The 25,694-nt window shown below is 44.2% G+C and overlaps 3 protein-coding genes across 5 annotated transcripts in view; 2 read left to right on the top strand and 1 right to left on the bottom strand.

Moving 5' to 3' along the window:
• On the bottom strand, window positions 1–13,195 carry NDOR1 (NADPH dependent diflavin oxidoreductase 1). Of its 3 annotated transcripts, XM_051976885.1 has the most exons (15): window positions 13,114–13,195; window positions 12,563–12,697; window positions 11,183–11,260; window positions 9,826–9,923; window positions 8,954–9,052; window positions 8,166–8,267; window positions 7,443–7,652; window positions 6,268–6,389; window positions 5,677–5,897; window positions 5,394–5,501; window positions 4,795–4,909; window positions 4,284–4,430; window positions 3,542–3,660; window positions 3,268–3,362; window positions 1–2,618 (listed from the first exon to the last, which is right to left on the bottom strand). In XM_051976885.1, exons 2-15 carry the CDS (start codon window positions 12,695–12,697, stop codon window positions 2,474–2,476), a joined length of 1,794 nt encoding a protein of 597 aa, XP_051832845.1. In that variant the 5' UTR covers window positions 13,114–13,195; the 3' UTR covers window positions 1–2,473. The 3 variants fall into 3 exon arrangements, with proteins under 3 accessions (XP_051832845.1, XP_051832846.1, XP_051832847.1); XM_051976886.1 differs by lacking the exon at window positions 13,114–13,195 and having other exon boundaries at window positions 11,183–11,211; window positions 12,563–12,661; XM_051976887.1 differs by lacking the exons at window positions 9,826–9,923; window positions 11,183–11,260; window positions 12,563–12,697; window positions 13,114–13,195 and adding an exon at window positions 9,692–9,779.
• TMEM203 (transmembrane protein 203) lies at window positions 13,182–14,324 on the top strand. The gene is made up of 2 exons (XM_051976891.1): window positions 13,182–13,247; window positions 13,426–14,324. Exon 2 carries the CDS (start codon window positions 13,557–13,559, stop codon window positions 13,965–13,967), a length of 411 nt encoding a protein of 136 aa, XP_051832851.1. The 5' UTR covers window positions 13,182–13,247; window positions 13,426–13,556; the 3' UTR covers window positions 13,968–14,324.
• A 2,824-nt stretch (window positions 14,325–17,148) lies between these two features.
• Window positions 17,149–25,694, top strand: part of TPRN (taperin) — a 32,310-nt gene continuing 23,764 nt past the window's right edge. The window contains exon 1 of the mRNA XM_051976882.1: window positions 17,149–19,469. Within this exon, the coding sequence (XP_051832842.1) occupies window positions 17,274–19,469 (2,196 nt within the window). The 5' untranslated portion in view covers window positions 17,149–17,273. The remainder of the gene's footprint in view (window positions 19,470–25,694) is intronic.

Below are 25,694 nucleotides of genomic sequence, written 5' to 3'. Positions count from 1 at the left end.
TGAGTATTACATAGTTTATTATACACTTTTCAGGAAGACAGGATGGAAAAGGTACGACTAGATTCATGTGTCACACTTGCATTTACATGAGTATGTGTTCTCAAGACAAAGAACACACCTCTTTCCTCATTTCTTACTTGGCTATGTACTTCTTTGGGACTTCTCCAACACACCCTTTCATTGGGTACCTTCATCCACTCCCCCCAAACTTTCCTTTTGTGTTTTATCTTCTCCCATTAAATTGTAAGGTCCTTGAGAGCCAGGACAGATCCCTGACCCCCCTTAGAACAGGCTAATTACTGAACAGATGCTTGTTGATTGGGATAGAAGCCAAATTGTAAGGGGTTGAAACTAGAGTGAGATGAAAAAATGAAGGTATATAATCTTGTAAAAAAGATGGAATGATACAGATAATTAGATTTGAAATTGGTGAAGGTCATGAATGGTTAATGTCAACTTGACAGGTCCCCAGATGTGTTGGACTTTCCATTCTTATCCTTCAGGACCCTTTAGATAAAGCTGTGACTATTTCATATCTCAGAAAAGGAATTTTTAAGAACAGGCTTATTTCCCCCAGCTGGAAGTCAGGCTTAGTCAGGAGGGATAGGGCAGCCTTATCTATCAGGTAACATCTTGCTTTCTGATCCTTATAATCTAAAATTGTAGATTGTTTACCATCTGATGTCATTTAAAAATGGCAGCTTTGGCAGGGTTTGTGAAATAGGCCTGGGAGGATGGAAAGGTAAATGTCTTGTATCAAAATTACTACCCCTTACCTTTACCCAACGAGTGTTTTTGAGATGACTTGGACACTGGACTCCAAAGAACCCCAGGGGAAGGGGTGGTAGTTTTGTTCCCAACTCCCCATCCCAGTCACTTCCTGGGTGTAGCCATGATGGGGAAACAGTCTTCCAGAGGCTTCCTTTTCAGCCCATAGCACCTTTAGGACTGGGACTTACTTACAAAAATCCTTTAAGCTCCAAGTTCTCAATACCAGCACTGATTAAGTACACATGCTTCAGTTTCCATTCTGTTATGATTTAACAAATTGCAATTCTATTTTCAGCCTGACTCTCCAAACCAAGGTGGCTTCATCTTTATACCTACCCAATGTAACTGCCCATACAAAATAACCCCAAACAAGCCTGGGAACCCTCCCCCCAAATCCAAAGACTCCTTTTTAGTTTGGGGAGAGGGAAGTGACTTCAGGAAATGAAGTTTTGAAGGAGTGATGGGAAGGCTGATGCCAATGAACAAACAATGTCAATTATCTTATGTAAGACAGGGAATTTTGGTAGTAACAAGGGCTTCATCCAGGGTGGTAAGCCATGGCTCCTCTATGGCCTGATGAAGAAAGTAGGCATTCTGGGCCCCTAAGATGTCCTAAACCATGTCCTAGAAGAAGGAATACAGATGTAAGGGAGGTTTTCTGGAGTCACCACTCCCTGCTGAGTCAGGGCAAAGAATCCCTACTTGCTGGTCCGACCAGAATATAGAGAAGGTCCTTCCCAGGTCAGGGGACATTGCTCTTTCCCGAGGGCAAAAGTGCTCTCTACTTAAGATGACTGGACCTTATGGGTGCACACCTATACAGGGTTTAAGGCATTGAGATCAGGTGAGAAGGAGGCAACTCCGAGTCTCCAGCCCAGGTTCCCTCAGGGTAAGCCTTGGGGGAGCCGTAGAGACGTGACTGTCTTAAGGGCTCAGGTTCTTCCAGTTCTTACACCCACAATCTTCCTCCACTCTCCTCTTACCGCCCTCCCTCCTTCCCCAAGTCAACCCTACTCTTTCCATCAATAGATGATCTTTCAGAACTTCCTCCAGGAAGACTTCCCTAATTTTTCCACTGAAGTCATTCTTTTGTTATGTATTCACCCTAGGCTATTTCTCCAGCTTCCTCTCCTTTTCGCAGTAGAAAGAGGGAGAGGGGAACTCTGGCCAGGTGTTCTTAAGCCTAGAACTTCAGAGAAAGTCTGAAGGAAAAAGTTTTCTTTTGTAGCTAAAATAGGATCTCCACGGTTTGAGATCCTTGTCTAGCAAACTCTTGGGGTCAGAGCTCAGAACCATTAGTGCCCTGTCTTCTGGATCAGTCTCAAGTCTTTTCCTTTCAGGCACTCACTATGATGGCTGAGATGTGTGTTTGTATGTATATATACACATCCTCTCTAAGCAAGGGATCAATTTGCCATATTATTATTGCTTTGTCAATTGTGCCTCAATCCCACTTCCCCAGCTAATCACAAAATCAAATACTGTGGCCCTGCTCCACCACAGCAAATGAAGATCATCAGTTTCCCCGGTGGAAAAGGAAAACATCCAGATTTCAGAACAGGGTGAATTTGTTGAGGTCTAGTCCCAAGGTGGGGTAGGCCCTAGAGAGGGCCTGGAGAATGTGTTCTAGACCAAGAGGTGGCAGACGGATGGTTAGCCTCAGGCATGAGCCCCTGGAGGGGAAGGAGAGTTGTGAAGACCATCAAGCCCAGGTCTCAGCTTGGAAGCGCATGGTTCGTTCCAGCATGGTGAGGTAGGCAGCAGCATCAGGGTCTGAGAGTCCACCCTCTGATTTGAACAGTGAGGTCAATGCCTCTGACACAGAGGCTGGCATGGACTTGGCGTTGCTGATGGAAAGAAAAGGTAAAGAAGAAGAAGGGAATTACCAAGGATTACAGTGGATCCCTCTCGACTCCCCTCTCCCCCACCCACTTGCCCTCTTTGGATCCTCCTATGTCTGTTTTTCCAAAGTAAAAATTGCTCAATCAACCCCTATGGAATAAGAAAGATAGGCTGATCTGCATCCAGAAAAAGAACTACGGAGATTGAATGTAAATCAACACATGCTATGTTCACTTCTTTCTTCTGTTTTTTTTTTCTCTCTCCCTTGTGGCTTTTCTCTTTTATTCTGATTTTTCTCTCCCAATATGATTCATAAAGATATATTTAAGGGGCAGCTGGTTTGGTGTAGTAGATAGAGTACCAGCTCTGAAGTGAGGAGGACCTGAGTTCAAATCTGACCTTGTATTTACTGGTCTTGGCTGTGTGACTTTGGGCAAGTCACTTAACCCCAAATGCTTCAGGTTATATATATATAACCAGAAAAAAGTAAAACAACTGAAAAAATAAAAAATATAATTTGGACTTTATAAATGGTAAAATTGTTGTTTAAAAACAAAAAGAAAAAAAGATAGGCTGGATCTTTCCAAACCTTAAGGGCAAAGGGAAGGAGAAGTCAGAGAAGAGAGAGAAGGATGTGGGGGAGGGGTGACTCACCCAGCTAGGTAAAAGTAGGCTCCATGTTGGTTCAGCAACTCCCACACCAGTGCTCCATGCTCCTGGAGACGGTGCTGGACATAAATCTTCTCCTCCTGCGGAGATGCTACATTGTTTTCTCACCCTCTGGGGCCGTTGTGTGAATATACCTTTGCTAGGTCCAGTACCAGCTACCCCATCCTCTCATCTTTTTCTCCAGCCATCCCTCCCACTTTGATTTCCACCACTTTTCATGCCACCATTCCCATGACTCTCCCTCCTGACTCCCACTCACTTGATCCCTGGAGAAAGCAGTGATGAGGGTCAAGAAACCTCTCTGAATGAGTTCTTGCCACTCTGCCTCACAGTAAAAGTCTTTTTCCTTCTGACGACAGCCAAAGAACAGATAGTTTCCTGTTGGCACATGGGGTCAGAATGGGATGAGAAAGACAATGATAAAAGGGCAACTAAGTGGTGCAATGAATGGATGGAACACTGGCCCTGGAGGCAGGAAGACTTGAGTTCAAATTCAGCCTCAGACACTTATTAGCTGTGTGACCCTGCTGAATAGCTTTACCTTGATTGCCTCCAAAAAAGGAAAAAGGCACTACAATGACAGGATGATGAGACTGACCATCAAATATGGAAAAGCCATTTCAATCCCCCCTCCTAATCTTTCTGGCCATGAATCTCTATGATTTGGGATTCTAGAGGGATGAAGATGGAGACAAAGATCCTTTCCTTCCTGCTGGACAAGGAGAGTCTAATCATTTTGGGCCCTTCTTCATTAGGCTGCTCAAGGACTTGTTTGTTTTTGGTTCTGATTTTTCTAATTCTCACTTACTAGGTACCTGGAAGTATGAGGATGAATTTGACTGGATTCTACCTTCAAACACTTTGGTTTTTTTGGGGACATTCTAGTTGGGACAGGAGATACAGAAAGATAGGAACACACAAAAGAATTGGATTCCAGAGAACCTTTTTATATGCAGTAATTGTCCAGTGCCCCCCCAATTCATGTCACCCCTCCTGCTCACCTGTCTGGCCCTGTGCCACACGTTGCTGGATAGCAGCACGGAAGGGGGCAACCCCAGTGCCAGGACCCACCATGATCACAGGAGTGTTAGGCTCTGAAGGGAAGGTCAGCCCACTGTTTCGAACCCAAAGGGGAACTCTTACTGGTTCTGAATAGGGAAGAAGAAATTGAGGTGACATCCAAAGACAGGATAATCCCAGAAAGTTTCTAAGTTCTGATCTGAAGGGAACTGGAAGGTAAAAGGTACTATCATGAGGTGACTCCAGGATAGGGCAAATCCAGAATAAGCACCTAGCACTGGGAGGAACAGAGGAGACAAACTGTTTTGCATGAGATGTGTTTGACACCTATGTTAAATTTCCCCTGCCTTTCTTGGAGTCCCTCAATACTTCCCATATCTTGTGATATTTTAGCTCAGCTGAGTGGAAAAAGTAGGACTGGCAAAAGTAGGAGGCAAAGAAGAAAGAGTCCCTGAGACTAAGCCTAGGTACATAGACTGATGCTGGGCTTACCTCTGCTTGGATCCAGGGAGGCCAACCAGGAGGTACAAAGGCCCTGACGGGGTTTACGGAGACGAGTCTGGTATTGCACCACAGCCACAATGATCTGCACCCTAAAAGGATGAGCCTTGGGGAGGGAACAAGCCAGATCATATAATGCATTAGGGAGTAAGGGGGAAAGGATATTGAAAAGGCCATATCTGTCTTTAAAACCAGGGAGCAAAAAAGAGGCAAGAGGCAGTGAAAGGGATCTTTCTGTCTTTTCATTTTCTTCAGGGTTCTCACTGGCCTGTGTAGAGGCATTGTTCACACCTTTCTAGTTGGGAGGTTTAGACTATGCCCAAACTAACCTAAGTTTAGGTAACAGCTGTGTTCCTGAAAAGGTATAAACTCTTTTTTCTTATTTATGCCATTGTGTTTGTTCTCAAACTGTGAATGAACACTTAAAGCATCCAGAGAGAACTAAAGATACTTCTAAATGATGTCTCTTCAGCCTGGATTTAGATTTTCCCCAAATGGAGATCTACCCCCCTCGCCTCCCCCCACCCCCATTCTTCTCCCCCTACCCCTTCCTTTCTTTCAGAACTCCCGAGATGGGCATTTTCTCTCACCAGCAATGAAGAAGCAATGGAGTAGGCCCTGGGACGGATTGGGGGGATGAGGTCCAACAGGTAGTCTGGTGGGATGGAAGCTGCTGAGTGAGGGAAATCACCCAGGACCTGGAGGTGGAAGCAGAGCAGCATGACGTTTGTCTTAGAACTCAACTTTATTCTTCTCAGACAATGAAGGTTGGGGGCACGAAAGCATGGTAGTACCTTGGGACAAATCCTCTGCTGTCTATGGAGGGTCTCTAACCTGAGAGGCCAGAGTCAGGCCCTAGTTCTGATCCCTCACCTCCAAGATGGTCCTTCGAGGTCTATTACAGTAGTTGTATAGTTCTTCCTGGCCTTGTGCAGAACTGAACTCAAGCAGCTTCTCACGTTCCATCTGGTGTTGAGAGAGACAGGCCAGGATCTCAAAAAAAGAGCGATGAGGAACACGGGTGATGTCCAGGTAGTGGGATACAAGGTGATAGATGGTGCAAGGCTGAGGCAGCTGAATTGGGCAGATGACATCTGAAACAGCAAGCAGGGAATCCAATGTGGCTTATGCTTATGGTGAGTGAAACTCCTCTCTGAGGAGTCACCCTTACACCAATGGTGATCAGACTCCACAGCCAAGTCTGGGAGGACTTGAAGAGGTCCTCTCCAGGTTACACTTTAGGAACTAAGCGGAGGCTCTGAGAAGCAACTATATCTCAAAGCCTCAGAGACAATACTTAAACTTTTCTGGAAAGGGGGAAAAGGGAGAAGATGAAAAAAAAAAAAGAAAATCAGGTGTGTAGAGGGGAAAGTGAGAGATTGACAGTGGAAAGTGACTACGAAAGATAAGACATGGAAGAGAAAAGCAGAATGAAAAATTGAACAGAGAAACTGAGAAACGCACCTGGCTCCCGAGGCTGCAGCACAAAATGCTGGTCTGGGTCCAGATTGAGCAGGTGACAGAATTGCTTGGTATCACTGGCTGAGTTCTGAGGCTGGATCATCACAATGTCACCAGCGGTAAAGCTGCAAGGAAAGGACCCTACACCAGTTAGCCCTTGGCACCTGCCTGTGAAAGCTTTGGAGAAGCTTCTCTTTGGTCTAGATATGGTGAAGTCTGGGGGTAGTAGAGAGGCAGAAGCAGAGAGTCTGGGGGAATTGGGAGCAGGAGATAGAAATTTTGTGGGGAGATAAACAGGAAGGGCAAGAAAGTACTGAGTTTAGGGGACAAGGGTTGAAGTAGCTCTTTAGGATTCTGGGTCTCAGAATTAACATCCCTAAAATGATTTGCTGAAAACTGGGGGCTAAAGGCAAGATAAAAGTTATCTTTGACTCTTCCTTTTTTCCTTACCCTCCACATCTAACTAGAAATGAAATCTATTGATTCTACATCTCAAATATACTTGCATCCCTTTATTCTTCCTCTCTTCCCACCTCTACCAGTTTAACACAGTCCCTTAATTCCTCTCACCTGGAATACTACCTAAATGTCCTGAAGGATGTCCAGGTCTGGTGTATTGCATAAGCCTTCTAAAGCATCTTCTGGCCTCTCCACTATAATCCAGTCTATATATCATTGCCAAATAATCTTCCTAAAACAGAGCTCTAATCCCATCTTACTTAATGGCTCCAAATTATGAAATAAAAGTTCCAATTCTTCAGCTTAGTAGGTCTCTGCCTACTTTTCTAGCTTTATTTCATATTCCTTTCCCTTCCTGAACCTTATGCTTTTGTCAAACTGGTCTTCTCACTGTCTCCCAAAATGGGCCCCATATATTCCTGTCTTTGTTGCTATTGTTTGCTGTTTCTTCTCTTGGAACAGCCTCCTCACCTAAACTAGCCTCTACAAACTTTATCAAATCCCTCCCACAATACCTTCTTAACCACAGGAGCTCATAGAGATTTTTAAATTTTACTGAATTCCTTTACCTGTTCCACTCATATAGCATTTATATTCTATCTCAAAACTTAATAAATGCTTATTGAATGATTATCTAATTTGATAAGATCTCCTTTGGGTGACAAAGAGAGAATCCCAGTGAGAAGTTGGGGTGGATCTGTGGGACAGATGCATCTCACCTGATTCCAGAGCCTGTGATGTCAAATTCAATTAACCGAACATCCTGGAAGTGTGACTTGGCAGTTACTCTTTGATTGGAGACCATAGGAGCCAGGAAAGGCTTGTGCTCAGAGGGAAGTTCTTCAGGCCTTTGATTCTCTGCATGTTGCTCCTCACAGGAAATTCCTGGGACTCCATCACAAAAGTTTAAAATGAACCTTGAAGGCAAACTAGAAAAGGGAATGAGAAGGTAGTAAAGGAAGCCAGTGAATTAGGTTACTACAGCAACAGAGGGGCAGAGAGGGGAAGAGCTTCACTTTATTGAAGTAAGTCACTAAAGAACCCTCTTTCTCCCCCAGAATCTTTAAGAATATGCCATGTCTTCTCTACCTACTGCCTAAACTGAGAAGCAAAGGGAGCCCACAAGAGATAATGGAGTAGTTTTGATGATGAATTTTTTTCCCTAGTGACCAGCAGAGGGAGTACCTACATTGAGCCAGAGGGAGATGTGTTTAGATCTGTCTCAATTACAGATTTACTCCTGGCCAGGGCACATCCCAAGAAAAGCCTAGAAGCTAACTGGATCAGAGATGTCAAATCCAGGGAGATCCTATATTTGGCTACTGAAAGGCAGGAGAATTAGAGATGCTGACTTCTTGCAGGAGGGATTTGGGGGAGGGTGTAAGAGTCACAAAAACCTTCTAGAAGAGAGCTAGCAGTTCACCCCAACATCTGATCCTTACGGTGTATCAGCAGGTATTACATTAAGGTCAGAAGGCACAGGATACAACCCCAAAACTTTCCCCCACAAGTCTAGAAACCAAGGATCAATAACTGCATCAGGCCTGTCAGAGAACAGAGAAAATCCAGGAGAAGTTAATGCGTTCCCTTTTAACTACTTTTCACCCATGTCTACCTATGTTCCCTTCCTTTCCCCTGAAACTAGTCTGGCTCTGGGACAGATATTGCTTGAATATTCACTGTCAGGAATAAAGAGTGACAAAGCTCATTCTTAAACCATAGGCAGCTGAACTACGCTTTACAATAATTATCATTTCTTAGGAATCATTTGAATCAGGATTCTAGGGAGGAGATAGGTGTAATCGATATAATTTAGAAACTTGGCTCACTATCATTCTTCCTTTCCCTTTGACTGACTCCCAAATCAAGACTCAAGCAATTCCATAGTATGTGCTCCCCAGGATCAGGAGAGAAGCTGTGTGAGAAGAAGTTCAAAAAGGCTTTCTTGAGGGTCTAGGTTGAACTTTGGCCCAGATAGCTTTCACTAGAGTATAGGGGTCTACTGGCAAGATAGCCTACTACCTGCTTGATCTAAAATTCCTTAAAGAGTTCTACTTTTTGCATATACATATATTGTCTCCTTCAGTAGAATTTAAACTCCATGAAAATAGGGGCTGTTTAATGTTTGTATTTGTATCCATAGTGCCTGGCACATAGTAAATGCTTAATAAATACTTGTTGACTGACTATTGTCTGATTGGAATATTAGCCCAGTCTGTGAAACACTCACCCCAGGTCATGCTGATCATCGCCCAGACCAATGGGCAAGAGTGCACTACCCCCAAGCTGTAGCAGGCGCCGGTGTAGTTTCTTGGCCACAAAATTAAACCTGTTGAGAGAAAATATATAAAGAAACCCATATGTAAACTAATGTAAAACTCCCATCTCTCAGACTATGGGGGCTTCTCTTCTTAGGTAATCTTACCGTTGTTCAGAAAAAGCCTTTTCCTTCAGCAGAATGTCAGTCTGGGAGATTGTATGTGTGTGTGTGCATGTGTGTGTGTGTTCGTTAGTTATTATTCCCATTTTTACAGAAGTGATTCAAAAAGGGTCAGGACTTGTCTGTGAATGGACAAGAATGGGACTTGAGTTTAAGGTCTCTTAGTTCCAGATTAGTGTTTTTTATCCCAGCACCATGCTTTGGGCACTCTTCTGTTGGATGTGATTAGGGAGTCCTACAAGAGAGGTTTTAATGAGGTTTGATTTCAATGGAGTCATCTTAGGTTCTAAAGGAACCTGTTCTAGAAATGGGCAAACTCTCAAGTTAAGGTAACCCCATGACTAGGACTCAGGAGGCTCTTAGAGAAAGAAGGAGGCTGGATCCTAGAGAGTATAGTAGCACTGGTGTGTAGTATAAGGAGGAGATTAATTTCTTGGTCAGTCTCTAAGCTTGCAGAAGGCTATTAGCCAGAACACTAAAAAACCTAAAAGAATCAGTAAAGAATGGAGTTTTGTAAAGGGTGGGCACCTGTTCATCTTGGCAAAGATATCTAGCACAGAGTCCATCTTTCTCTGAGGAGTACAAGTGGGTCACAGGGTGGGGTCAACCTCAGAAGACAGGCTGTCTTTCATCTTCTCCCACTTTTAAACCACTCCACTCACTTGGCATAGGAAGAATCGCCGAGACCCAGCACAGCATAATCCATTTGACAGAGGGAGGTAGGAGGCAGGTTTTTTCGGAATATAAACTTCCAGAAGTTCTGAAATTAGAACCGCTTTTTTAGATACCACAGGTCTAGATAACTGAGAAACTCATAACCCAGCGTATTCCTTAGAGCAAGCAGACCTCCCTAATCTGGGCTCCAGGGGCATAGATTCAGGTAGTCTGGCTGTAAGGGCAGTCTGGCTGAGTACTCCAACTCTAGGAAATCTCCCCCAAATAACAGGCTGCTACTTACTGTAGGGTAATTTTAGGTTAATTTGCTTTTCTTGGGAAACATTTCATGTCAGGGTCTAATAATTATGGCATTATTCATGTTGTTCAGATCTTGGATTCAGTAAAAATGTGCCTGGATCTGGAATTCTGAGCCCAGCTTTGAATGCTAGATCTCAAAATAGGTATAACAGAACAGCCAAAGTCCAGAGAAGGAGAGCTCATATGGTAGATCACTGGAGATAAGGCCTCTTTAGTCTTCACATATGGAGAGTGAGAAGAGATGAGATCACTCTATAATCAGAATCTCAGAATTTGAAAACTGGAAGGAACCTAATCCAACCTGAACATGAAAGAACTCTATCTTATAACATGCTTGAAGTGATGCTCTAACCACTACTTGAAGATGTCTAAGGAAAAAGGTAAGTTATTCTACTTTAGGACAGCTTTGATTTTTAAGAAATTTTCATGAAATCTAATCAAAATTTTCCTTTCTGTCATTTCTATTCACTAGTTTTACCCTTTAAAAACAATGAGAAAAAGTTTACAAACTAGTGAAAGAATTGGAGAACAGATTTCTTCATAGATTATTCTGTATACTATATTCTCTATCTATATTCTGTATGTATAGGTGTACATATACACCTTATATATATACATACACACACACATATGTATATGTATGTGTGCATATATATATGTTCTGTATACATAAGGCTTGGAAAGAAATAAATAAAAACTAAATCAAAGTTGAGAGATGATATGGAATAAAATATACAATTAAGACCTGCATTTAGGTGAACCTCTCATATGACAGCAGGTCAATAAGAGAAGCTGGAAATGTCCCCAATCTGTGGAGTGATGATATCAAGAAGAATGACTACGGCCTTCCAAAAATATTTATTGTATTGACCCATTCAAAGACATGAACTGGGCCTAGATGGATCAAGAATAGCAATTCTTATGTCTTTAAGGCTTACGAGTCCAGTAACCTAACAAGTTTTAATAATAATTTTGGTGAACTGAACTGACCAAGACAGATTTTCAGGGCCCCAGAGACATTCACAAATATTCAGAAAAGCTTACCTTCATGTTGTCAGGGGGGTCTCCTTGGCCTGTAGTTGCACAAACAAATATCACCAGTGGTTCATTAATCAGATTCACCTCAATATAAAAGAGAGCAGTATAAGGATCTCTCATAGTGTCAGCATGAGAAATCTTCCCTTCCTTTCCTCTTTGATAGGTACATGGGAAAGAAAGTACTATAGACTTGGCTTGCAGAGTCAAAAGGATGATTCCTTACAATGCCCATTCTATTCAACAGGAAAGATTCCTAGAATCAGATTTGGTTGCTCAGGTGGATGAAGAATTGATAAGAACTCCTAAAGCTACTCTTTATTCTGTCTCTACTGATCAAATTCATTTGGATTAATGTAGAGAAAAGGGGATTAATGTGAGCAGAAGGGAATTTATCAGATTATGTGAATATAAATTTGTGTTTATCATTTTCTTAGTTCTCATTTTTGGCCTCTTTTCCTACCTGATTATCTTCCATATAGCTCTCTACTGTCTTCTGGCTAAAATACCTCCAACTCTGAGTTTTCAGAGCAGCTCCCTATATTCCCAAATGTTTTCCCCTTCCCAACTCCTTGACAATATTTGAAGACCTCCACTATCAAGTACCACTCTATTTTTGCAATCTTATCTTATATTACTCTCCTCAACACACAGTATGTTGCTGCCAGTATGAATTACTCTGTCCTTGAAACCTGCCTGATACTTTCACTCTTCTGTAACCTTCCTCATACTGTTTTCTATGCCAAGAATGCATTCCTTCCCCATTTTTCATCTAATGAACTTCTATCCATCTTCCAATATTAAGCCAAAACCATTTCTTCCACAAACCCTTTCTCTTCAGTCTCATATAAGACTTTGTTTTACAACTATCAAATGTTTGGTTAATGTAATATCCCGTATTATTATCATATTTGTGTTGTATCCTACAATGAAATTGTAAGCTCTACAATTTGTTCATTGATTCCTAAGATTTGAACATCTTATCTCCTCCAATAACTAGTACGCTTGATATTTACTCATATTGCTGTACTGTTTAACTCTCTTGTTCTCAGCTACCCATCAGAGAGGAGACGTCTAACAAGCTAATTTCAAAATAAAGAGTTAGTAAATAATGGCTTAGTGTTGTGCTGTTTTCAGGAGCAGTGGGCAAGAAGGTATCATCTGAGGCCCCAATGACAGCTAAGTGGGGGTAAGATTTTTGGTTAAAGTGACCTTCCTGGAGTTCTTTAAATCATCCCACGTAAGAAACCCAGATGTAGGAGTGCGTCCATCTCTGCAAGCAGGGACACACACATTCCCAGGTCCTCCCTCCATTGCTTTCTGCCAGGGGCATTCCTGAATGCAAAGCTGAGGAGTCTAGGCCAGCGCGGGACTCCCGACCTTACTCACCACATTGTAAGAATCCAGTGCCTGAACCCTACATTGGAGCCGCCTCCTCCGGGCCTCCCTACTGATCCTCTCTGCCACGTCCTGGGCAGTCCCTGTCTGGCTCCCGAACAGGATGAGGAGGCTCGGGGTCAACATCTGGAGAAATGGGAGCAATGGGAGCAATGGGACTGGTGTTGGGGAGAGCGTCGGACGTGAGGAGGATCAGAATTGGGGGAGCGAGCCTTTCTAACGGGGAATCAGTATAATTGGAAAAGGTTAAAACTGAGGCGAGGTCAGAGTCGAGAAGGAAGGCAGGACAAAAAGAAGTGTGGGTCAGAGCGTAGAAGTCAGAGTAGGCATAGGTGAAAATGGTCGGGATGACAGCTGAAGCAAGAACTTGGAGTTTAGGACACAGCTATGGGGAGAGGACAAGGATTCTGGGATGGGGGAGAGGGAAACTCGATCGCGGAGCCTCAGGTTGTGGGGAGGGCGGAGACCGGAATAAAGCAAGACAGGTAAGCGGAGCTACGGGGGTGGAAAGATGGAAAGGGAGCCAGAAAAAAGACCACCACCTCTTTAAGCGACTTCCTGAGGCTGACTTCCGGTGCCGGGGGAAGTGACGCTATCGGTGAGCGACGGACACACCATGGCAATGGCGGCGGCGGCGGCGGCGGCGGTAGCGGGCGGAGCCGCTCAGACCACCGAGGTGAGTGCAGGAGTCTAGGTTGGGCGGATAGGTTACCGACATCGGGTGTGGCGATTCGGTCAGCAGGGGGGCAGGGACCAGATTTGACCGCGTGACCAGGGCCACCGTAAGCTAATGGAGGGCCGCCGGCCTGGTCCCCTCCCCCTTCCTTGCTGACTCTCTGTCCCTGTTTCCGCAGCCGCAGCCGCCGCCGCCCGGTCCTTGTTGAGTTACGGCTCCATTGAGCTGCGCAGCTCCGGGCGGGCAGGAGCGGACCCTGCCGAGAGCGGAGTCCCGGTCCCCGCTGCTCCCCGAGCCAGCGCCGGCACGATGTTGTTCTCGCTGCGGGAGCTGGTGCAGTGGCTGGGTTTCGCCACCTTCGAGATCTTCGTGCACGTGCTGGCGCTGCTCGTGTTCTCTGTGCTCCTGGCGCTGCGGGTGGACGAGCTGGCCCCGGGCCTGTCGTGGTGGAATGTGTTCGTGCCCTTTTTCGCCGCCGACGGGCTCAGCACCTACTTCACCACCATTGTGTCGGTGCGCCTCTTCCAGGATGGGGAGAAGCGGCTGGCGGTGCTCCGCCTCTTCTGGATCCTCACTATACTCAGCCTCAAGTTCGTTTTTGAGATGCTGCTGTGCCAGAAGCTGGTGGAGCAGACCAGGGAGCTCTGGTTTGGCCTTATCATGTCCCCAGTCTTCATCCTTCTGCAACTGCTCATGATCCGGGCTTGTCGTGTCAATTAGCCCTGCTAGGAGGGGACACTGCGTTGGACTGGAGAAAAGGAATTCCAGCAGGGAAGAATCTGTTCCATAGGTCTCAATTTTTCTTCATGCTTTCTTCATGCTTTGCATCCTAGCTCCAGGAGGGTGGGCAGATGTGTGGAAAAAAACAAAACAAAACACTGATCACTAAATAGAGGTATTCCTTTTTTCCACTTTTTTTTTTTTTTTTTTTTTGCTTTGAGTTGTATTCCTGCCCCTTCTCCCTCGTTTTCAGTCTCCTTGATTTGAGATGAGTTCTCGATTGGACAGTTTAATTGCCTAGATTGTAAAGGAGCTTTGCCGTTAGAAATTGCTTTTTAATAAAATGTACTGTTGGAATACGAGTATTTCTTTGGACTTTGCGCGGATGGGTGGGGGATGGTCAGTTGTATTGCTAAATACAGAGATCTTCTCTTAGTGGTATTTTGTCAGGGAGCCTTGTATTAGGAAAGCTACCCTGGTAGCAGGCCATGTGTTTGACTGCCCAGTTCATTTCTCTAATATTATAAGTTATTTTATGTACCTCCCTTCCTAAAGAAAAAAGAAACAATGAATTCCTGATGATAAAGCAAAGCTTGAGACCCAGGACCCCCGTTTGCCAGATATCCTGACTAGTTTGCCCCAGAATTAATGAGATATGATTTTTATTTTAGCTAGTTGATAACTAGAATTATAATTGTATTTTCCTGCCAGCTCCAATAATTTCTGCATTTCCAGTTTTATTCTTGAGCTTTTAACAACGTTGCCCCCACTTAACTTTTTTACGAATTGTAGCATGATCTGGGAGTAGTCCATTTTCGATAATCCTAGATAAAGGGAACAATTAAGTCTTTACTACCTTTTATTTTATATATTGGTAACATTACTAAAAGTATTGATGACTTAAATTACATAATGTATGTTTGTATATGTCTGTGTAGATCTTTACAGGGTGGTTGTGAGGCCCAAATGAGATTAAATATAGATTTAAGTACATCTTAAAACTATAAATCCTATGTCAGTGCCCTCAATTTTTTCACAATCCTTTTACTCAACGATTTCCATGTCTTATTGCTTTCCTCAGCTCACTGTAGTCAATTAAACACACTAATGCAACTTGGAAAGATATGGTGAAATCAAGGGCATCCTGTCTATTGAAGCCTAGGGCGTGGATGTTTTCCTGGCCAACCTGTGGTCCTGGCTGGAGGCAGATACAGATAAAGTTACTATGATGACGCTATGAAATGATGAGGTTAGGCAGGAATGGATGAGGAGACTGAGCGCTAAATCCAGAGGCTATGATAAAAAAAAAAAAAAGACTATTGTTAAAGAAACACCAAGAGAGATTCTCTTGGTGGGCATATCATTCTTAAGGGAGAATTGATCTGCAAAGTCATTTTCTGAAGACCCATTTTATGTTTGAGTCCAGGGGAAGTTTGATAATTCTCAATTGAATATGAACCTTGCCTGGGGTTGTGACTTCCTGACAAGAAAGCTTATCTTGCTCTGAGAGGATGCCAGACCATTTGGAGGAATAGATCAAAGGGGACATGGTTTTTTGTGATTTTATATAATTTTACAGGGCTCACTCAGGTCATACAGAGTTCACTCTCGTCATCTATATGGCCATTTTATTTTACTACTAGGACTTGGGAGTGGGAGATGAGTAATTTTCCTTGATTGTAATAATGTAGAGGTAAAGCTTCCTAGGAAATGGGAGAAAATGAAATGAAAAGTTCATAATTGTAGGAACACAGCTGGAGTTAGTAACATTTGATTCTTGTGGCTTAGATTCCTCTCACATCAAGTCCCTTGGTTCACAATTCTGGGCTTTTCCCACTTTGGCATTTCACTTGGTGTATCTGAAGGAAACAAACCTACCTCCTGGTCAGGTTGTTTTTTTTTCTGGATTAAAGGGAATCCCAGAGGACATTGTGAACTTGGAACTGGGACTTAGAAAGCTCCATTCTGTTTTTCTTCTCATTTGTAAAATGAGGGCATTGGATGACTCCAGTGTCTGTTCCCACGACCTGGGCAAAAAGTCATTGCTTACATTTAGTGATAAAAACAAAATACTATGAGAACAAAGCTAACTGTCGAGGAAGTGAACGATCCACTCTTCCTAAATAATTTCCGCCTGGGCAGCTGGTGGTGCAGTGGAACACCGGACTTGCAATCAGGAAGACCTGAGTTCTAATTCGCTTTCAGGCTACACTAACTGTGTCTCTCTGGGCAAGACACTTAACCCTGAAGTTTCACTTCCTCATCCGTAAATTGAGCACATGCTGGAGAAGGAAATGGCTAATTCCTCCAGTATTTTTGCCAAGGAAATCCTATGGACAAAGTCCACGCGTCAAGTAGAGCAGGATACCACTGGACAACAAAAACCTTTGCCACCCTCCGTCCTAGTAATCCACACTAGAGACACCAGCACTGGGAATTGGTGCTAATATGTCAGAAAATTGGCTCATTCCGATTCTTTCCAGTTTTCCCAGGGCCAGCAAGAACAAGGTTCACGATCACATGAAGAGGTGGAGCCCAGGTTTAATCACTCCTAGCTCTAAACTGTCTTCCTCATGGAAGTGTCTGGGCTCTGGGCCAGGACTCTCCCTTTTCCACCCCAGTACGAACATTGCAGCCTACACTAGAGTGCCTTCCTAGGGAACTGCAGGAGGAGGAAAGTAATTACGATACACCATAACTACCCAAGAGGAGGGTCTAAGATGTCTTTCCCCAATTGGGTGCCTGCCCGGGTGATGGAGTCTCAGCCAATTAAGAGTGCCTTTTCCCAAGGGGTTGAGCAAGGGTAATCGTCAGCCAATAGGAATAGCTCTTTCCAGGGTTTATGGGGGAGAGGGCGTTCCCCCGCCTCACCCCGCCTCCACTTTCCCCAATAGGTGATATGGGCACATACAGGGCGAGTCTATGGAGTCTTTTCCCAGTAAGCATCGGCCTGGCAGATGATCTTATTCCCCACCGAATAGTGCTTTATCTCAGGGGGCGGAGTAAGAAAGGTCAATGGCCAATAAACAGAATTCTTCCTCCCATGGGCACCCGAATCAACCTTTCCCCGTCTGCTATAGGTGGCTGTAGCCCACACGGGGCGGGCCCTGAGGGGCCTTCCCCAATGGGAGGCGGCCCCAAGCGTAGGGGCGTGGTCACGGACTGGAAAGCGGGCCGCTGTGGGCCGTCGGGCTAGAGGAGCTGTTCCATCAGTCCACTATCCTGCCGGCCCGCCAGGCAGGTTGCCGGCCACTGGCGCTCGGGCGGATTTGCCGGACTTCGCCTCCCTTCGTTCTGCATTGTACCATGACGAGCCTTGAGTCTCGGCGGCCGCCGGGCCTCGATGGACTGGCGGGGTCCGGCTCCCGCTCAGTGCTGCCGGCATGGAAACGGGAGATACTGGAGAGGAAGCGAGCCAAGCTGGCGAGCCTGGCGGCTGGGCCCCGGAGTTTGGCTGGGGGGGACGACGGTGGGGCTGGAGTCGAGGCTGCAGCTGGAACTGTGGCCGGGGCTGGGGGCGAGTGCCCGGGGGAGCCAGCCCCGGCGGCGGAACGACTAGTGCTGGCCGATAGCTTGGGCCCCCTGCGGGAGAACCCTTTCATGCGGCTGGAGACTGAGCGCAAGCGGCTGCGGAGGGGGCGCGGCGCGGCACCCGGGGCCCGGTCCTCGACGGGACGACCCGTGCAGCAGCTGCTGGAGCTCTATAGTCGCGTTCCGGGTATCCGCACTATTCGCGCCGACAACATTCTCATAATCGAGTCCGAGCCCGGATTCTTGCCCGGCCAACGACCCTACGAGGTGAGCTCCCCCGGTCCGCGCCCGGGCCCGGACCCATTGCAGCAGCTGCTGGCCCGGCGTGGCTGCTCAGTGGCGGAGATCCGGGCCACGGAGGTAGTCATCTACGAGACTCCCCGGACAGCCGTAGAGGCGGCCGCGCAGCCAGGCAGGGTCAGCCGTCTGTTGGAGAAGTTTGATTCCCCGCTAGCTCTTGGCGAACCCCGGCCTCGGGCCCCGTCCCCACCTCGGCGTCGCGGGAGCCCTGAGCGGAGCCGGCCTCTGGTGCCAAAGCCTTCTGCAGTCGAGCAGCGGAGCTCGGCGACCTCCCCCTCCCTGCCCAGCTCTGGACCACGTACTCCCAGCGTCGGAGAGAGAGCTGCCTGGTTTCAGGCATCGGCAGCTGCTCCATCTCGGCTCAGTGACTTCCTCCAGAAGACGGGCAGCAACTCTTTCACTGTCCACCCCCGGGGTCTGGCCAGAGGAGGCCGAACAGTAGTACCAAATGGACCTGTCATAGAGGCCACCCCGGAGCCCCGGCTGGGTCCTGCCAATGGCCTCCCTACTGTGGGTGGGCCTGTGCCATCCTCTTCCAGTACTTCCAAAAGCATCAACATTCGGAAGCCAAATGCTGAGGAGGAGGCACCTATCCTCCACCTTTCCCCTGGCCCTTGCCCGATGGGCAGTGCCAATGGGGGACCCAGTGCCACTCCAGCTGCCTCTTCCACATTCCCCAAACACAGCCTGGCCAGTGCCACTCCCAATCAGCGAAGGTGGGTTTCTGCAGCCACCAGCTCTAATGACTCTTTTGAGATCAAACCTGCCCCCAAGCCAGATATAGAGACCATCCCTGATGAGGATGTCCAGGCTAAGGCCTTGGCTAACCTCCGGATGAACTCCAAAAACTCCTTTATTTTCATCCCTAAGCCTAGGGTGGAAATGCTGGACTCTGGGACTGGCCATCCAGTGGGGAGCAAAGCCTTTGAGCAGCCAAAGGGAAAGGTCAGTGTTTCTTCTCAGTCTGGCCATTTAACCCATATACCTCTGGAAAACGGGAGCCAGCACCCACCAGAAGTTGTACCTCCCTATGGAAATTACTTGGGTGTTGAGGCCCTGCAGGCAGCAGAGGAAGGGGATCTTCAGAAACAAACAGCTACCGTTCTCTCAGAGGTGAACCACAAGTGGCAGAGAGAAGTAGTAACATCCTCCTCTGTAGAGAGACCTTCCAAACAAGAGCCTTGCAGGGGCTTTGAGATTTCTGACACATCCCTCAGTTCCTCTATCACCCAGATTCCTGAAGAACCCAGTAGACCAGGGCTTCCTGTTACTTTTATTGATGAGGTAGATTCAGATGATGAATCCTACCAAGAGGCCAAACCAGCTTTCAGATTCTCTGATGCTCCTCATTATCGACCTCATCCCTCTCTGCCCAATAGCAAATCTGAAGTTCACTACTTGAGCAACAATACATTCACAGTCGTGCCTAATAGAAAACCAGCTGCCCCTGAGGCAAGATTCAGCCCTCCAAATGGGGAACTGTATACTGAGGAAGAGGAGGAGGAAGACCAATGGAAAGGAAAAACTCTTGAAGATCCTGAAGCATCCCGTGAGAATGTGGGGTTGTTACTCAAGAAACGTTACCCCACTGTTGATGAAATTGAAGTGATTGGGGGCTATTTGTCCCTGAAGAAATCCTGTTTAACCAAGATGGGGTCCTCAAGAAAAAAGGTAACATTTAAGGAGAGAAATCAGAGGTCTGCCCCTAGTAAGGAAGAATCGGAAAAATATATTCAGGTGATAGTTACTTAGACTGGTTAGCACTTGGTAAATGATTCCAGTCTTTTTTTTTTTTTTTTTTTTTTAAAGAAATGCTTTATTGATATTCTTTTCTTTATTTCCTTCTCCTTCACTGTCATCTTTCTCATTTGGTACATTTCATCTATCACCTTTCTATCAAGACTTGGGAATCATACTTCAGCAAAAGTTCTCTGAAGTCATGATTGATCAGTGTTATTGATTGGAGTTCAATTCTTTAATTGGACCAATTTACACCTCTACCAGTTGATTAGTAGCTTTCTAATAGCCCCTAGATATTCTCACTTCTCATTTTCTGTCTCCTTTGCCTATATTATAACTGAGAGGCAAAACTTCCTACTAGATTGAATTTATTTGTCACAAGAGAGCTCTATTGGAGCTGAAATGGTTAGTGGAAAGTAACAATGAAATTTTTTAAAAAAGAGAAAAAAATCACGATTTTTCTTTGTTCCAAATCTGGAGTAAGGTCATAAATTGTTTCCATTGGTTGGAATTGCCACTCTTTTGAATGATCAGAGGCCATATTAACTTGTTTTGCTCTTGGCTATTGTGCCCAGTTGATGCAGATATTTGGATTGTTATAAACTGTTGTTTGATTTGAGAAGCAGACCTCCCTCAATTTATTAAGCAGTTGAGCTTTTCCCCACATTGTCTTTTTCCTCTTGGCAGACACCTGTAGGTGTAGATTAGAAAATTCCCTAGTAATGGTGTAAGGAGGAGTCAAAATGTCTCATGCTGTTTTATCATTGCAACACTCCTACATAGAATACAACCTGCTCCTTGTACCACATGATGATGAGGGCCACCCTACAGATGAGGGATACAGGTATACCTATCCAAGGTTTGTCAGTCAAATGGGAAATGGGGCCTGCTTTAAGAAAGAATTTAACTGATGTGCTGTTTGTTTACATGAAAATATATAAGGCAGTACAGTGCTTTAGAATGAAAACTGGCATACAAGGAGCTGGGTTGAAGTCCCATTTTTATTACTGAGTAATATTGGGTACATGAATTTACATGTCTGGCCCTCACTTGTAAAGGAGATGGGACTAGATGACCCGATGACCTCTGAGTTCCTTTTAGCTCTAAAGTTCCAATCTTCTGATCCTGTGACACATAGTCTTATCCCAAGGAAGAAAGCCCAGCTTTACAAGTCCCTCAGAAAAGGAGAAAAATAGCTCAGGCAGGAGAAACCTGTAGGGTCTCACCTGGAGCTATTGCCAGGTGAAGGTAGGCAAGTGGGACAGTTTTTTTAGCTGGTTTTGTCCATGATTGTATCCAGCTCAGTGATCATAGAACAGGAAGATGGAAAGTAGACCTCAGAATCAGAAAGGCCCAAATTCAAGTTCTGACTCTGATACCTGCTGGGTTTGTAATTGCGTGATTGTCTTAACCACTCAGTATTCTAGGCCAGTTATGGAAAAGGTGATGTTTGTATTCATGAAAGGGAGTTTCTGTATTTGGAAGTTCCCTCTACTAATGATAGAAAAATCCACTTCCTGTCCTTTAAAGCTGTTCTGCAATGTCAAACTCAAATAGAAATAGGGGCCTCTAAACCCCATTTGGACTTCATAATGATTTAGAGAACCACTTATTAACATCTGTATTCCATTGCATTTTTATTTTGTTAAATATTTTCTGATTACAATTTAATCTGTTTTGGGATGCCTCTATCTTAAAGGACTGTCATCTGTAAATGGTAAAGCTTATAGACCTTATGTGACATTCACAGTGTCATTTTGGGCACTTTACTTGGTTTTCATATTAGAGGCCCTAAAGAAGCTTGTTGATTCCATAATTAGAAATTAGGGTAGGCTGATTCTCTGGACAGCATTCTGAGTTGGGATTTTATACATTTCCTCATCTTTAAGACCTATTTTTTTTTTCCATCTGCTTTGGAAACTGGGTACATCTGCTTTGATTTCCCAAACTGGAGGTATATTTTCTCTTTTGGCTTTTCCACCAAAAAAAACCATTGTAGAATGTTTCCCTTCTGTGGGAAGTCTTTTCTGTTCTTACTACTAATAGTGCCAGCTCTGGCTGGTAAATCGAAATCTTCCTTGTGTGTAGAAACTGAAATTTACCTCTGCTTAAAGTTTTAGCTCTTTTGAGCCCTAAGAAACAGGAGTGATCACTTGGAATTAGGCTTGTTCATTCTTTTCTATTTTATGCTGTCGTCATGGAGCAGGGCAATCACTGGACCTCCTTAGCTACATGCTCCGTTGACCTTTCCCTGTATGGAGTGTTGCAGTTTCAGGATTTTGAATGGATCTACATTATTTCCAGATCCATTAAGGAACATTATTATAATAGGTGTTATACTCTTTACCTTCTGTGAAGAACTTTTTTATTACCTTTATTCTCTGTGCTTTGCAAAAATGGGAAAATTGACTCACTGTTAGCTGGATCTCAGTGGTGGAGCCTGTTCTTAAAGGGTTGGGCTTGGTCTCCTTTTTTGGACTTCATCTCCACTCCATTGCTGACTGTCCCGTTCTCTTAATTTTTTACTCTCCTTTGGTGAGCTCTCATGATCCACCTTACCCCAAAGCCTCTTTTCTATTTATGAGATGAGTGGAGAAAAATACGTAGTGCCAGGCTTTTGGGTACTTTAAGGGGAAGCAGTACTGCTGCAAGTCTTGACCTCTTGAAAGAGTGAAAAGAGTATATTGATCCTGAGTAAGAAAAAAAAGGGAGAGGCTGTGGAATGTATAATGAAAAGGGCACTGGATTTAGGTAGTCAGAGGCCTTGGGTTGAAGTGCAGGTTTGGCTTCTTACTCTGTGTGATCTTGCTTGAGTTCCCTTCATTTCTCTGGCTTTCCTTTTCTTCATGAAAGATGAGAGGGTTGGACAAGATGGTTTTTAAAGTTTTGAAATTCTCTGAATGACAAATATCATAAGCACCAGGCTAGGTAACTAGGTAGAGATTTGTCTGACTACCTTTCTGACTGGAAACTCTTTCCCAGCTCTGCTTGTTCCTGGAGGTGGGGAGGGGAGAAGAGGCAGTACCAGCCTAACTCTTTGTACTCTGTACCTAAGCTTAATGTTTCATAGAGTCCATCCCTGCCTATACCTTTAACAGACAAGCTTCTGAAAAATTTCCAGGTTGTTTCCGCTTCTTTGTTTAACCTTGGGGCAAATTCCAAGGCTGACAAGTACCATATTATTTCCCTGTCGGTGGGGTGACAAGGGGCTGCTTTGGGAGTGAAACTGAGTCTGTCTAGTACAGCATACTTTGGTCAGTCCTACTCACCTTGCCAGTGGTGACTTCTCCCATTCATTTCAGAGCTTCCTGAGTAAGCTATTTCTTTTCAGGGCTTCTCATTTTTTTTTTTTTTCCTTCTAGAGCCTCCTAATAATCCTCCTTCTGCTTATATCATTGTGCCAAAGGTTCCCTTGTTTAAAATCTTGAGCAGCTTTTCCAAGACTAATTCCTTTTTCCTTCCTCCTCTCCTAGCTTTTGCATACAAATCTGTGACTTAGAAGCAATTTCCTTCCTTGGTTCTCTTATGCATATGTCCTCCTTTCCTTTCTTCTATATCTGCCTCCCCTCTAGTTGTTGGGGTCTCTTCCAGGGATTAGGTGTTGCCCTGTTTTCTCTCTACTTTTGGTGAGGTCTTCTGCCATCTGAGTTTGACATTATGTATATGTATATGTTCAAAGTAACTCTCTCCTTTGATCTGTTATTCCATTCTGTGCTTCCTCATCTCAGCAAGACACCTGAATGTCCTCTCAGTATTTGTACTTCATCTAGGTTTAATAGCAAATAAAACCCAACCCTTCCTTATTCTCTGTGCTAAGAACTCTATTGTTCCAATTGGTAGTAGCCTTTCCCACCTGCTGGTCCCTCTCACTTTCTGTTCTCACATCCTCCCAGTGCTGTTTCTTGTCCCTTATGTCATCTCTCATATCTGTATCTTTCTTAGCAAAGGGCTTGTCTAAAATCTGATTCTCTCACTGCTCCACTCTTGCAATCTCATTTATGTCCCCATGGGGCTTTCCCTCCTACACACATGCATTTCTTTGCACCCTTACATCAGCCTCCACTTAATTTTTTTCAGCCTCCACTTTAGCAGACAAACACTACCCACTGTCCTCACTCCATTACTTTCTTTTTCCTACTTGCCATTAAAAAAAATAAACTGTTCTTTTTAGCTGTGCTTTATACCTTCACTCTCTTGGTCTTGATGCCCTATCCTTGTCACCCCTCATCTCCCTTATATCTCTCCAGCTTCTTCAATTATTCCAGATCCTTTATTGCTATATGTCATTTGACCTTGGGTTAGGGTCTCTCATTTGGTAGTAATTTATATTTATGTGGCATTTTAAAGTTTACAAGAAAGTATTTTCTTTATTATGATCCTTATCCTTTTATGGATAAGGAATTTGAAATTTGAAGTGGATAAATGAGCTGTTAATTGTACAGCTAGAGAAGGGGTTCAAACCCAGGTTTCCAATTCTAAGGATGGTGATCTATCCACAAGCCGCTCCTATCTTTCTTTCTTGTTTTAAGACAAAAATGGAAGGAACCCAGGACTTTGTTCAGCTATCTCTCATCTCTAGGACACTGTGATCTACTGGTATTTGAGACCATGAGCACAGATTGTCTAGGGGCAGAGTTCTGAAAGATAGGATGTGCATGGATAAATTTCAAGGACTCCATGAACTTGAAAAGAAAAAAATTTGATTTTTATTTTTAACCAACCTTTACTAATTTTAACTAATTTAAGTTTAGCATTTTTTCAGTGATTTAAAAAAGTATAAAAAATAAAAACATTATCCTAAGAAGAGATCTGTAGGTTTCACTGGATTGCCAAAGGGACCATGACCCAGGAAAGAGAACTTTTGATTTAGGGTGTTTGGCAAGTAAGAAATGGGGATCAAGGGAGCTGGGGGAGATTTGGGGTCTTGGGCTGTAGAAGGGGCTAATAAAAATTTTAGGGAGGTGAGAACAGAAGGGCAAACATTCCTGGGTATAGGAAAGGTAACATACTTCCTATTAAACTAGACTGGAAAAGGACAAGTTAAGAGGGAAGTAGGCTAAAGCTTGGGCCAGGACAAAAGGGGGTATGACCTTGGGAAGTTGTGGAGGTGATCAAACTGGCAGTTGTTATTTGAATAGGTTCAGAAAATGAAGGGAGAGGCCAGATGGCTTCTCTCAGGTAAGTAGGCAGGCCTGGCCAGGGCCCTACTGGGAGCAGTACCTTCATTCCCAGCATTGATTCAGGGCAGCTGCTTCTGCCCTTGGACACACAGCATTACTTGTCTACTTTACATTCATCAGAGGCAGCGTTTCATGCTGTGCAAAGAGTACTTAGCTTGAAGTCAGAAGACTTGGCATTGAATCCCATTTTAAGCATATATTGTCTGTATAAATACTGGCAAGTCATTTAATTTTTCTGAATCTGTTTCTTATAATGATACTTATTCTGCTTGTCTCCCAGGGTGGTTGTGAGAAAAGTGTTTTGTAAATATTAAAGAAGATTTTAAAATAAATTATCTATTCACAAAGCTATAGTCAGCTGTGGTAACATCCTAAGTCAGCCAGTGACATCCCTGACTTCTGTTATGAGCAGTGGGCCCTGATAATGGAGGAATGAGCTTGTGTTGATACCTTCTTTGTTATTTGTTTTAAATCTTTATTTTATTCTATTTTACTTCTTTCCATTATTTTAAAATATACTTTATTTATTTCTTAAATATTTTCCAGTTACATGTAAGTGATTTTTGACATTTATTTTTTTAAACTTTTAAGTTCCAAAATCATGTCTCTTCCTCCCTCCCTCCCTTCCTTGAGAAGACAAATACTTTGATTTCAGTTATACATATGAGATCATGTAAAACATATGTGCATATTAGCCTTGTTACAAAAGAAAACAAACCAAAAAATAAAGAAAAGGTTTGAGGGTATTTTTTGTTTTGTTTTGTTTTGTTTAATGCAGGAAAGATTTATTTTACATTCTTGCAAGTATGGGTGTCTATGTTAGTAGACACACCTTTGAAACTCCAAAGGCAGTAGATAAAGAAGGTTTTGGAAAAGTATGCTTCAATCTGCATTCAGAGTTCATCAGTTCTTTCTCTGGAAGTGAAAGCATTATCTTGGATTATTGTCTTGAGCAGAGTAGCTGAGTATCACAGTG

Source organism: Antechinus flavipes, chromosome 2, assembly GCF_016432865.1.
Source record: "Antechinus flavipes isolate AdamAnt ecotype Samford, QLD, Australia chromosome 2, AdamAnt_v2, whole genome shotgun sequence".
Lineage (NCBI taxonomy): Eukaryota > Metazoa > Chordata > Mammalia > Dasyuromorphia > Dasyuridae > Antechinus > Antechinus flavipes.
The sequence above is the reverse complement of the archived record's forward strand: the minus strand, read 5'-3'. Positions and strand labels throughout refer to the sequence as shown.

Bases quoted from the DNA above. Each gene is read 5' to 3' on its own strand.
- NDOR1 (XM_051976885.1), bottom strand. From the start codon at position 12,697: ATGTTGACCCCGAGCCTCCTCATCCTGTTCGGGAGCCAGACAGGGACT. The intron at 4,910-5,393 runs GTGAGAGAAAAT...TCCCTCCCCAAG, and splicing joins CCATTGCTTCTTCATTGCTG to GCTCATCCTTTTAGGGTGCA. The intron at 3,661-4,283 runs GTGAGCAGGAGG...ATGTGCCAACAG, and splicing joins TGTGGCACAGGGCCAGACAG to GAAACTATCTGTTCTTTGGC.
- TMEM203 (XM_051976891.1), top strand. From the start codon at position 13,557: ATGTTGTTCTCGCTGCGGGAGCTGGTGCAGTGGCTGGGTTTCGCCACC.